General features: G+C 35.0%; 1 protein-coding gene across 2 annotated transcripts; it reads right to left on the bottom strand.

Annotated features, from left to right (window-relative positions):
* Positions 1 to 5,045: 5,045 nt before the first annotated feature.
* LOC128178097 (uncharacterized) lies at positions 5,046 to 14,185 on the bottom strand. Of its 2 annotated transcripts, none has more exons than XM_052845107.1 (2): positions 13,812 to 14,185; positions 5,046 to 6,519 (listed from the first exon to the last, which is right to left on the bottom strand). In XM_052845107.1, exon 2 carries the CDS (start codon positions 6,423 to 6,425, stop codon positions 5,493 to 5,495), a length of 933 nt encoding a protein of 310 aa, XP_052701067.1. In that variant the 5' UTR covers positions 6,426 to 6,519; positions 13,812 to 14,185; the 3' UTR covers positions 5,046 to 5,492. The 2 variants fall into 2 exon arrangements, with proteins under 2 accessions (XP_052701067.1, XP_052701068.1); XM_052845108.1 differs by lacking the exon at positions 13,812 to 14,185 and adding an exon at positions 8,548 to 8,686.
* Positions 14,186 to 14,385: the final 200 nt, after the last annotated feature.

Here is a 14,385-nt window from a genome sequence, read left to right as displayed (position 1 = left end):
AGCACAACTTTAATGCACCTGTTTAGTGCAACTTTAATGCACCTGTGTGCACTTTGCCTTTCCAAATTGTTTGGAACATAAACGCTAACCATTTTTAGCTATGTGCCGCCGCAATGAATGCTCCAAACTACACTGTACAAAAATCTGGAGAGGGCCAAATGCAGTGTTTGACAGTCTTGAGAGTCCTACTTTGAAATATTTTGACAGACTAGAAACAGTTCGATGGAGTATATCGCCTTGTTTATGCTAGATGCTCTCTCTTATCTGTGGTCAGACCTTGATTAATGAGATCAAAGTATCTACGAAGCCATGCAGGATTGCAACACAGCGCTCTCTAAGTAAATTTTCCAGATTATCGGGGGGATTTGACGGATAAAGGAAAACAATAAACCCACGGGACGAACAATTTCATTTGTTTCCTTAAATTGAAACGATCGCAATTGTTCGACACCTTGCTGCCAAGATTAACTCGATAGCAAAAAAACTGAGCGGATACCAAGTTACTGCGTTCGTGCAAAGAAGAGGGGGTTCTTGGTTAAGTTAGAGAGGACGACTTTCCCGTTAGGGGACGAACGACAATAGGGGTCAGGTTTTAGAAAATTTAATCCACTCTTCTTTGATTGGTATGAGGAGGAGATGTCGTCTGCGAGGGAGCTTTGTTTACAACACGATGACTCATTGGAGTAATGAAGAAGGGGACGTTTTTTTGCTGTGCGTGGGTCGTCGACCCTTATACTTGAGGACAAACCGCCCTTATACCTGAAATGCAAATTATACCAATAGGAGTACATGCCTGCAAATGTTTTGACATAAATTAAGATTACGAACTTTGGGGAAAAGCATTTTACAGATATTAAAATGTAAACATTGGTATTTAATCTTTAGATGCTAATTGGAATCCATTTGCTTTTAAAATGCGTTTTAAAAACGGCGTGTTTTGCATAAGGCACTTTGAAATCGGTTAATGACAATCAAACTCGTGCACATTCAAACAGAAAACCCAAGTCAGAATATATGTAGCATTTAATATTTAATTATTCGTTATTATCACTTCCTTGCGACTTTTAACAATGTGATAACATAAACTACGAGGAAAAAATTGTTTATTGGTCTCTCTTCCAGACAATATACTGTAATTTTAATGGGTGCACACTATTAAACAATTCCGTGTCTGATTTGGATTTGATGAATTGATCATATTTGCAGAGTAAGAGTTTTACCCCCTGTGTAGTTTACACTTAAATATTGATAAATCTCTCTCAAATTTTGTTTCACATCCCAAACAAGTTTGATTGTTATTTTACACATGCAATGCTGTCAATCATAATCATTGTATATAACAATACAACATCCTGTTAACTGTCAAGAGTTCATTTAGAAATTATCAATTTTCATTCATTTCATTTAAAAACAAAAATATAAAAGTTCCATGTACGTTTTCAATAAGTTTTCTTACAAAACAACAAGCAGTAATGATTTTTTTTTGAACTGGTGTCTATTGCACATGTATATGTGGTCTGACAAAATATGCAGTACGTTCAAACCAACAACCCCCCCCCCCCCCCCACACACATACACTAACAAACCAGTTGATAATAAAAAATAAAAAAGATCCACCCTAACAATAAAACAAAGATAATTATATACGACCACGGGAACTTATGTTATACTAATAATAATAGTATTTACTTGGAATGTCATAGTTATAGAACTCCGCTATTAAACAACTCATTCTTTGATTTTACATATAAAAACAAAGACCATCTGTTGATTAGATAAAAAGAAAAAGTAAAGATAATGCTTTTTACAATGTCATGTACTTTTAACTGAGCCCCCCCCCCCCCCCACCACCACCTCCCCAACCACACGGTAACACAACTAAATGTAGACAGTCTATCGTCACTTTTGACGTATTTGAAAATGTCACACTTTAAATCCTCTCAAAATCTCTTGAAAAACAATTGAGAAATTAGCTTAAAACGCTAGAATTGTTTGTTTACGATAGACTTTTAACTCTAGACAAACAGAGCAAGTGGGCGGCACTAGGGTTTTCTCCTGATGTTGACCCTCGTTACGTAAACACCCTATCTACCTGTCCAAATCCCACCATGGTCTAGGCCGACATCCTCCATATGTTAGACAATCCAGCGAGGTCTCAACGAGGGTGCTCAATGGTCAGATTCCAAAGGTTTCGTCTCGACAAATTACATTTACAACCAAGTGGTTTTTTCTTTATATCTACGTGTATATAAAAGATTTGTGCGGGTTTGTATTTGACAATGAAGCAACATCGTATGTACAAGCTGTCTTGAGACAATTATTTTAATTAAAAAGGGGAGAAATCAACACACTAAAATACCTTTATGTGTAGTTTAGAATTGTTTTAATACAATCTTATACAAGTAATGCAATTTGCATTACTTTGTACTTTCTATTTCAGCCCCCTTAAAAAAAGACGATAGAAAGTGTTTGTGCAAAACGTTATTAAACTTAAATTATAAAGAATGGCAAGTGGTTGAGGAAATAGAGTTATTTGTTAACCTATTCTGGGTAATGAATTGTTCTAGTTTTATTCAGACTATTTTGCATCAGTAATTCAGCGACTAAGAACACTATCATTGTTATCTCTTTTTACGATTTTTGATGGTTTAACACGTACACATGATTTCCAACAGAGATAATTGATAAGATTAAACTGATTTTAAAAAGATACAATTTCGGAAACAACAACTCAACATAACGAATTACGCGTCGACATCATTTTCAAGCAAGGGGATCGGTCATCGATTGTTTATTGTTGTTGTTTTTTTTATATTCTGGTTTTGTTTGTTAAAGCGAACCAAACAATTCATAACATTTAAATCATTCTATTCATTCGAGCGTAACAGTTATTTCGAAATCCAGTTGGAAACAGGAAAATAACATTTTAAACAGTACTTTTCTCTCCAATGGAGAACAATTATTTGCCAACGATGTCCAATAAAAAAAATTCCACATTGTTTAATTTTTTTATTTGTTTGTCTGATAGCTCGAAAACAAGATGAAAACCAATCCCGATTGGTAAACCGATTACCAGTCCACACCGTACGTCTTGTGAATCACCCTGCTGATACCACGGACAGACTTCTTTCTTTTCAAAAGAAATATCCAAGATTGTAATTCCCAATCTACGTAAGCAATTGTCAGATTAAAAAAAAAGAGAAAGAAAAACGCACGTTGCAAATTTTATTTCCGAAAAAAGAGGACGTCAATACTAGTAAACCTGGCTTTATTTCAAGGTTATTCACAATACATGACTCTTTCAGAAGAATATTCAACATAAAATAGGGACGGCAAGAATCAAATTAACAAAAAATGAAAATTGAGCCTCCTCTCTTGAATGTCCATGATAAAGAGTCAATCGGTGATTTCTTATAAACTGACTGAGTAATAGTTCTGGTGAGACCCTAGTTTAGCCTGTACTTCAACCCACATAGTAAATAAACCCCACATGCAAATTATGAGTATTATTAGCAGTATCAGTTACAATAAATACTGCCACACATAATTAGGCTTCGTCTTTTCTCAACAATTTGTGAATTAATAACCTTTTGTTCAAGGCGGTGTCAGTTTCACTTTGGCTGGTCAAATTTTTTTTTCTTGCTCCTCTCTCACCGATTTCTTTTGATCAGTGAAGAATTTTTCACGAGTAAACATATATCATCAAAACCTCAAATTATTGATGGGTGGATGTTACATTACTATAGACTTAGATCGCTCTCCTGCCAAGTTAGGTAACTGGTACCATACATATACGTGTATGCTGAGCACCAAAAGCAGTCATCAGACAATTAAATTACAATTTAAAAATAAAAAGACGCTTCCTTTCATTTGATCAATGTGCATTTCAGAATATACTTTGATCTTCAATTTAGAGCAAATGACATTAAAATCTAATAATAACTTCATAAAAAGAATCGAGTCAGAGGATTCAAAGACTTTGTTTTCGATTTTACATAAATTGAGACGTACTGGCTTTTTTGGCAATGGCCGTTCTGTAATCCGATACAAACCAAATGGCTCCAATAAACGGTCTATGAATTATTTAAAACTTCAAGCAATTATCATTTTTAATGACCTTGGATTGATTTATTTAGCGGGCAATAGATCCTATATCTGGAAACTGGAGCGAACGGGCTAAATGACAATGGGCAAATATGATTATTAGATATTTGAAAGCATGTGCGGAAAATAAGGAATTGAAAATAAGTATTTGTTTTAATTGCTTATGTTCCAGAATGTCACTATGATACAGTAATATGCTGGTTACGAAACAATGTTTCTTAATATACGAGCCGCGTGACTTTATATTTGTCTCCGACTTGCTGAGAACTTGCTGCGCATTAAGCCATTATCTTTTGTACTTCCAACAACTACCATAATAATTAATACCCCATACCACTCTCAAGTCGGGTGTTATCTTTATGAAAATGATATGGGTGTTTTCAGTGAGGTAGTAGTTGTAGGCTATCATGAGCTTGCAGAGACTAAAAGCCATAGAATGGTCCACTGTACGTGTCACATGCATTTTAATGTATTAAGATTACTTTTTGAATAAAGTAACAACTACAGATTTTTTAAATTTGAAGCATAGTGTACGCTGTATCAATTGACTGGATCCCTAATGGTATGCCAAATACATCAGCATGTAGGTGGCGCTAAAGCGGAGATTGGACATGGCCAATCAAAATCCAAAGATTAATATTGGACAAAAAAATCACTCTTCAAAATATACGATACTAAAAAATTATTTGTTCTTCATCTAAGGGAAAATACCAAGGCTCTTTTAATAAGACGTTGGAAAACTTTCCTAAGGTTAAAACCAGCTAAATATAATTCATACGTTCCTAAGGTTATGCCCGACTTCGTATACAAGTTTACAATATACAGCTGTATACACAAAATGAAGATGACTTTATGTTGGCCAAGCCTGCCAACTGAGCTATGAAATATATAACTTAAGAAACCGATAGATAAAGTTGAGCGGAACAAATTAAAAAGAACACTGACATTTGATCAAACTTTATATAATATATGAAAAAAGATAAAAAGAATATTGAAAGTTGTATAAAGATAAGAGGGAAAATTTATCGGTCGAACATCGCGTCATTACACCTAAGCAAACACCTTAGGGTTTGAAAATCCAGCACTTCCATATTTAGCGACCGATAAATTCGTGACGTGACAGGTGTGAATTCAATAATTAATAAATATAAACAAACAAAAAAAATAATAATACTGCTCCAACGTGCCAGTAAGAAAGACAGCAAAAAAGAGGAAATTAATCAATTGAGCAATATTTTATATTGCAGGAATTGTGTATGAAAAATGTCCTATATATCACAGACGTCCAAATTGAATTTGCACACGTCCCGATTTGTAACAAATGCGTTTTTTAAAATATTGATGAAAATGACTTTTTGATACTGTTTTGATCCGAATGTTATAAGAGGTCATGCTTTCACTTGACCTTCTTTGTTTTTCAGCCATTGCTTGCTAGCACTTGGAACACTTATATGCGAGCCCCCAGCACTCGGAATACTCATATGAGAGTCGGATTCCTCGATAATTCGATCGAACGAAGAGCCACTGTGTTGCCCGCTACTGTCGTAATAATCCGAGTCATAGTCCGTTCCCCACCCATTACTAGCACCATGTTCATTGTCAAGTGTCAGGGACAGAGTCTGCCCTTCGGAATACGTACTTTGACGGGCAAATGATTTCTTCTTTTTGCCTTGATTGGATTTCCTCGAATCCTGTGTTCGCAAAGGCAGTAGAAGAGCCGCATGTGTGTGCGCCCTCTGTTGATTTTTGTTGTATTTTGATTCCATTGTAGGACTTCCAACGTAGTTTTCACGAGACGATTCCGTTCGCCGCAAATTGGCCTTCGTCCTTGACCTGTCCTTCACCGCCCATCCAAGACTTGAAGTTTCAGGCGACATGTCGGTTCCATTGGGAGTCGAATTTTTAAATATGTTGGGCAACTTCACGTCGTATTCTTGCACGTAAGAATTTGGGTCCTTAAAGTTAATCAGCGTTTTCTCAATCGGAAGAGGGGATTCAAAGTCATTCGTCGCGGGCCGCGTCGGGCAACTAGGCGACCGACACAACTTTTTTCGCCGATGTTTTCTCTCCTTTGTTTGTGGATTTGAATTAGGTTGTGACGATAGACTTGGTAACTTACACGGCGACTTGGACGGACTCGTGTCACGTGAAGACAACGGAGGAGGCATGTCCATTGCCTCTAGCGGTGTGTCAGAATCATTGCTGCTACTGTTCGATCTCAGCACATGTTTCCTTGGAGATGCAATTGGAGGAAAAAGGCCATTGGAATCCCCCTTTCCAATTTGTTCTTGTTTTTCCGTCTGTTTTGTATTACTTGGCATTTTGGCTTTCACTGTCTTTCAGTTAAAGGTTGATGCCGTTCACACCAAATACACACGCGTAGTTTTACATGGCCCGTCAGGTATCAAAATGGTTCTGCAAAAAGATTGGAAAACAGTCATTAAAGAGAGATTTGTATTTGCCCATCAAATACTTTAAATGCAAGAGGAAATGTTCATCGCTTGGGCTTTAACCGTGCCTTACAAGGGGAGTAGACTAATCAAACGGGTCTTTTTATCATCTATTGTGGAAATAAAATGTAAATAAGCCGCCGCCTTACATAAGTAACAAAGTCTGTTTAATCCGTATGTGATTACGTAACGCCGGGGAAATGATATATCTACCTAAGACTAGATTTCTAAAGTACAAACTAATTGTCCAAAACACGAAAGCCTTAAGGAATCTTCATTAAATTTTCATGAAAGAAGAAATAAAACGGACGGTCTACCTAGCAGACGAGAATTATTTACGCGCTAGAACAAACGATCGCTTCCGAGGGATTCCGATTAGACCATTTCTCTTGTGGGCAGCGCAAATCAAGTTACTCGCGTGGCTAATGCAGGCTTATTTCAACAAGATGCAGTCGTATTCGGGAAGATAATTTATAAGTCTGCTGTGAGATTTGCCTATAACAAATTTCCAGACCAATTTTCTTCGCGACCTTGCAGTGAACCACATTGAAGGTATTACTGATTTACCGGGAATTAAATTCATTTCGATCATTTGGACTGGACTACGGTAAAATAATGCCTATTAGTGAAATTGAAAATTGTCCGATTTTGTTTGTATAGGATAAAAGTGTTTATTGATTCTAGAACACTTAAGCATGCGTGAAGAAATAAAAAAACCCACCTTACATTTTACATGTACAGATATAATGGTAGATTTATCGTCAGAAATACATATTCATAGTAATTGAAATGAACAAGAAATTTGATTTTCAATCACTGGGGAGATATATTAAAATGATTAATTCTAAGATAACTATCTAGAAGAGAGAACTGGGAATATCAAATTCTAGTACCGAGAAACACTTCTTCCAATGTCCGATAAATGTTTACCTACAGAAAATTCATTTTATTAAGTAGCTGCGACTAATTGGGTTTAAAATGGATTTCTATGCAAATTCAAGCCAATGTGAATCCAAACATTAATAATAAATGATTGTGCGATGGAGTTGGCTTAAATAGCTGGACACAAATAGCACACAGATATAGTATTTCTCGGTTAATAGTCTTTTCCAGACAAATTGCATTGAGCCTGCATGTCGGTGCAACTATTTATTGGTAAATTTTCCGGACAAATCTGTAATTAATTTTTTCAGCAGCAAAGCACAAAGTGTTATTTTCTTGAGTGTCGAAAATCTAAATATGAATGGAAGAAAAAATAATAATATTAGAGCCATGTATAATACATAAAGTGGAGTTTGGTTTTTCTCGCAAGAGTCACAAATTTAATGTAAAAGATAAATAATACTGGTAATACTCTTTGCTGATTTAGGTTATCCCTCAAAAAGAACACACAAAAAATTCTTAAGATTCAATCATTTGCTTAAAATATCTGAAATTTCAAGTCAATTTTAACCCCCCCTCCCCCCCCCCCCCCCCAAAAAAAACCACCGAACAAAATTTTGATGATCATAGATTTCAACAAATTCCAAAGAAGCCCATCTAAATCTTCCGTTCTCAAATTTTTGAATAAAGAAAACTTGCCGTTGTGTACAACTTTTACATTTCATGCTCAACAAGGCAAATCTGTTCTATCTTAAGCATTTTAAAAGAATTAATCAACCATATACGCGTATTTATTTATATTTACACTGAAATGAATACCAAGTATATGTTTATGACAGAACTAAATAACCCAAAACAAACGTACGTGTACTCCAAAAATAGTATTTATAAATAATTTTAGTCAATCATTACTTAGAACTCGAAATATGTCTGTGCATTAAAATATAAAGATATTTTTCTTTCACGAACCTTTTTTGACGACGAGATGACAAGTATAAATCCAAATCACGAACAAAGAGACCCTTGAAAAAAAAAACCTATAATTTTTGTTTTTACAATTACCCCTTCAAAAAATATTAAATTAGAAATAAAGCTCGAAATTTAAATATACCTTGTGTACACTTGGGACGATGATTTAAATTCAGACAGCCGACGGATTACGGCAGTAAAGCTTTTCTCCTAGAGGGGGTCTCGAGAATCAAGAGTAACTTTTTTATAACAATAGCACAGCCCTATTATCCGCCCCATGTGATAAGTAATAAATCTTGCACGGCTGTTTAACTTGCACCTTCGACGCTTAATCGCCGATTGTTAGTTTGATGTGGGTCGAAACCTATATATCGTCTCAATAAAATCGTCAAGTGATGTTTTTTCTTTTCGGTTTTTTTTCTTCTCTCTTTTTCATTGCAACAACAAAAGTGGGCGAACTATTTGAATATGCTTAAAGTTTGAATGACGTCAATATTTCTTACTAGAATGAGATCGATATTCCATCCAGATTTTATTGACTAAGTCTAAAATTGCACCTTTTGCACGCATTCGAAAACCCTTGATAACAAATTTATACAGAACTGTCATAAAATGACAAGTCATTATTAACAAAGATCTTCGTGTGCGAACATCATATACTTTTATTTCGGGCTTCATGTTGTATGGCAGAGGTTTCCTTGCAAATACCATATTTTGCTTCCTGCAAAGTATTGAAAAGGGCTACAATTTGTTAAGCCGTCTTCCATTACATTTTCACCTAACTATGAAATTCAGATGCTCTAAAATTCATAAGCTAAACACACGGGCTGAATAGAATATAGGTCACTTCCATGTACTTGTCTGTTATACATGTCCACCCTAGGCATGTCTACAAAGTTTGTTTTGTGTCAGTATATCAAAATACTTACTTAAGGTTAAATTGCACTATCAGTCGATGGTAGGTGTCAAGAATTAGAGAAGAGTTTAGAGATTGAGGTACCGTTGAAGTTCTCACAATTATAAATGTAAATAAATCAATACTTTTCATTTACATGTCACATATGCACGCGAATCCAGAAATTTTTTCCGCGAATGGGGTGGGTTGGGGTTAAGGGGAACTTTTATTAGCCCGGGGGTGGGGTCTAAGACCTTATTTTTTGGTAACTTCACTTTGTGAACTGAAAAAAGTTTTGAATTTTCCAGGGGGTCCAAATCCCCTTGACCCCCTTCAGATTCCTGCATGAAATATATCTTTTTTTTTAACCAAACTACATCTGATTTAAGGTTCATATGAAAGTGCGACAATGCATTGTGCCATGAGTCTGCAGTTTCCCGAATGCCTATACATATTGTCTATCTAAGTAAATACCAACCACAACGAAAGTACTTCATGGAGGGCTTTGCCAAGAACACATTATGTGTTTTAGACGTAATAAAGAAAAAATAAATCCAAAGCTGAATAAACATCTCATTTTCATAAAATGTCGATATCAATTCCTTTATATTTCGAACTAACTACAGAAGTACATGTACATTTGTATATATATATACTATGAAAAATGCCGGATTTATCATTTAAGTAAACCAGTATACTTGAATTAAGTTTATAATTGAAAGCTTATCAGATAACTTATCTGTGTTTCTAATATTTCAAACCTTAATACATAAATATCGGTCGTGGTATTTTTTCTTTTTGGGGGTTAAGGCAACCATATCAATTTTCAATTACTATATACTGAGTGTCACAAGATTTTCACCTTCAAATCAGAAAGAGAAATACCGTTTAAATTTTTTTTAAAAGGGCAAACAAGAGAATAATGTTAAGTAAAGCGACTCCAAAACATGGTTTAGGTAAAGGATCAAATTTCAACCCCAAAAGTTACTTATTATGTACTGCAATTTTTTAAAAAACGCTCTTTTATGACGAGCAAAAATCGCGGAAAAAAATCGGTCATGGGAACCTAGCAGTTAAAATAATCAATTTATAATCACCTTCATTAATTTCAAAAGGTTCGCGCTGGTGCAAAGCACGATTAGGATCTTAAATCAGGGGGGCACACATGGGAATACGGGAGGGTCATTTACAGCTTCGCGGGGGGATGAGATGGAAGCTCACAGGGCTTTTGTTGAAGTCATCTACACTGACTCCGGGTAAATATTTCATATGTTTACCTGTTCATGGAAGGGAAATGACCAATAAATTAGGCATGGATGATGATCACTATAATTATAAACACATGCAGCAGGATGGTGAAGATTTATATGCGACCTTAAGTTCACCCCCTCCAATCAATTCAATGCCAGGGTAGAAGGCTAGGATGGACTCATTTGATACCCATTCACATCTGGTTATTTCTTCCAGAACAAAAAGTGTGTTTTAAGTGTGTTTTAATAGCGGTAATGGCCTGCTTTCTCTTTAATACATTCACCCCCTTAATAGCAGGAATGTACAGCATACAAAACATGTAAAAATGTAATGTATATCGTTTGTTTAACAAATTCTATTTCTATTATTGAAACTCCATGATTGTTTATGCTATTACTTTCAGGTTTCCGTATAATCAATACGTCCGTAACGGGAAACCATTAAATATAACACATGCACTTGTGTACAGAGAAATGATGAAAAAAAAAGTGATAACGCTTAAGACTGTTCAGTTTTGAGGTAAAATCCAGCCCTTGTCAAAAAGAGGAAACTTGGTTCAAAGTTGAACGTGTATTTATTATGAAGATGAACAAATACACTTTCGAAGCTCGTTTGATAGTTTAATACATGTCATGTATTTTTGTCTAAAAAGCTGCAAACTTTGAGGTTAACCGATAAATATCTATTGTCAAACAAAGTATTGGTCCTCTTAATTTTTGTGTATGTTCTCCTCTGTTATTGTTTTTAACTTTAACTTGAAAGGATTGGAAATCTTTTTTTCATAAATGTTGAAAAAATGTAGAAAAAAAGGTGACAAACAAATGGATTTCAAAATAAAACATGATAGGTTAATATCTTGAGTTTGGTACATATACTTTTTCGTCTGTCGGTCGGGGGAGGGTATACAAAGTAACATGTAACTACATGTATTTACGGTTTAAATTCTTGCACATTTGAAACTTGCATGTAAGAACGCAATCTTTGGAAGTTTGATAACAAACAAAAAAATGTCCTTCCCGATATATACTAGTACTTCATTCTGTCAGATATCATGTAAAGTCTCGCTGTCTTATGATGTATCTTTAAATTGATGAAATAAAGTACATAGGTAAGGGCGATTAATCTATGTACCATGAACACGATAAAAAAACCAAGTGTGAATACATGACTGTGTATATGCATAATTGAAATACATTTCAAATTTGCTGGGAAAAGATATCCGTTTCTTCTTTTCGTTGATACGTATTAAAAAATAATTCCTACCAATTATATGTCCATAGCCCCCCCCCCCCCCAAAAAAAAAAAAAAAAAAAATTCAACTTTTTTTCATCAACTAGTATAGAGTTTCATACAAGTCTGAATCGAAAACGCACTGCGCCGTCTTGCAGTGAAACAATCCGTTCCAATGTCAACTTGAATTGCCATTTCAAAACTTTTCATGTCAATACTGCCTTCTGACTCACTGTTTTGTTTTGACTTCGCACAAATGAGGACTGACTACCCGCCGTGTGGTTAGGACTCAATAAGACAGCCCCAGCCGCTGCTTATCGCTATATTATTTTACTGTTCCTTATTCTTTGATTGATCGGGGTTTTTTCTCCCTCCCGCTTTATTTTATATTTGATAATCAACTATAGATTTCTTATGTGGACCGACATCTCGGGATTGTGTTGAACAGAAATAGGAACAATTCCAGAATACGTGATATTAACATGGCGTTATTATGTAACACGGGCATTTGAAAAGATTCTCTCATTTCAGCCGTCCTGCATTGAACAGGTTTTTTTTAATAAAGTCGGCATGGCTTTTTGTCCGATGCATTCTCATTTATATATGATGTTTCTTAATTCAATTCCCAGACTTCATAATACTCCAGACATGGTGTTGAGTCTCGAGTACATACTAATCAAGAACTCATATTAGCAATTTTGGGTTATTGAAACTGAGACTCTGAGGAATGAGATGATTATGAGATGGCCTTTTTACCCGTTATCGTCAATTAACTTCCACGAATGAGTTTTGAATGACCAGATGTTAGGTCTTGCTTTTTATGGTTTAAATTTTTATTTTGGCGAAGACTCTTCCGGTTGTGAGATGCGCTACCATAGTTACCCTGAGCCGAATTAACTCTATCCCTTTTTTAGCTGCATGTTAATCTTTTGAAAGGCTGCGCTATTTTTATAATCATTGAATTGACATTTGTTTGGAAAGCAAACAAAATTCGGGATTCTTCCAAATGATCCCAGCATTTAAATAGAGCGCATAATCCTTTGCATGCAGTGGTGATAATCCTTACTCTCTATAGGATTAATTTAAATTTTAAATTAAGTGTATTTGATTTTGTGGATCATTGAATTTCAATATTTCCACTTCTTCGATCTATGGATTGTTGAATATGTGTAAAGCCATCTATATGAAAACATAGCTTTGTTACGACGCAGATGATAAAAAAATATTAATCTTTCGAATGCAGAGTGAACAATACATTAGACCGACATTGATTTTATTTTTACATGTAACCCAAGACTGAACTGCAATATGACCAGATAAATCAAACAAGAAAGCTATTGATAGCTACAGATAGAAAAGTATTGCCTGGTGTATGTAAAATACTTTAAAAATCTACCAATCAACAGATCGTGTCATCAATTTCATCAGTTTTTAATAAAAGTTGTATTTTGCCGAAATCCATATCAAGTTTTCATTCCTTGAAATGTCCGACAAGTGCTAATATTGATAGGCATATAACTAACATATGACACTCTTCATTTATGTCAAGATAAAAATTTTTTTATCTACATGTAACAATGCTGACAATCCAGACCCTTTTTTGTTAAAACTTTTCTTTGTAAATAATATAAAATGGCAAAGTGATGCGCTTACATCATTTCATTTAAAATAGGCATAGATATGTAAATTCAATTTATATCTAGAACATTAATTTAATGAAATTGATAAATGCACTCCAATGATATCGATGGTCGTGTTGATGTTTATATTCTCTAAAAATCTAGAACAATGCTACAATATATAATACCACCATATGTATTTCGCAAATACTATAAATGGTTTCATAACGGGTCCGATCTGATACATGTATCTTATAAATGAAAAATAAAATAGGATGAAAGTTTGACTTGTGTCCAGTGAAATCGAATATTTTCATCTACATGTATACATACGGCATATTGAAAAGTGTACATTTATATATAAAAAAGCAAAAATCAATTTAAAAATGAAAATTTAAAACTTGGTCTTACCTGAGGGGTATTTCCTTGTGCTGTGTACCGATAGCCAGAGACCTTTAATATTTTCTGAATGGAAGCGTGAAATCGAACCCACCCGGCACATGCGCCCTCAGTCACAACAAATCGGACCAATTGTAATCGATCGCGCCTTTAACCTTTTCAGAGTACAATATAAATGTTTTGTTTGTATTTCTATCAATTGAATACTTCACCGTCTGGGTGCAGAGCGAGTTTGTTTAAACCGTCCGCTCGCTGAGCGCTGGATACCCGGCAATGATTACAGAATGCTGTACCAGTTACACTATGAAGTATCAACATTGAGAATAATTGCTATGCGAGGTTTAATTGCAACGCAATTACTTCGGGAGCGCTGTGTGATTTTCTTCGGCCGAATGGAAAGTAGATGTTTTAACGTTTTTCAATGACGAGCTAGCTTTCACCTCTTATAAAAACAAACCTTTTATGTCAACAAAACATAATTCAATCATCAAAATCATGGTGACCGAATGACGACTCTCAAAACAACCTGTTTACTGCACAATGCGATTGTACAATTGATTGGTTTCGCGTTATACGAACTTTTGAC

Source organism: Crassostrea angulata, chromosome 3, assembly GCF_025612915.1.
Source record: "Crassostrea angulata isolate pt1a10 chromosome 3, ASM2561291v2, whole genome shotgun sequence".
Taxonomy (NCBI): Eukaryota; Metazoa; Mollusca; class Bivalvia; order Ostreida; family Ostreidae; genus Magallana; species Magallana angulata.
This window is presented reverse-complemented; position numbering and strand designations above follow the sequence as displayed.

Bases quoted from the DNA above. Each gene is read 5' to 3' on its own strand.
- LOC128178097 (XM_052845107.1), bottom strand. From the start codon at position 6,425: ATGCCAAGTAATACAAAACAGACGGAAAAACAAGAACAAATTGGAAAG.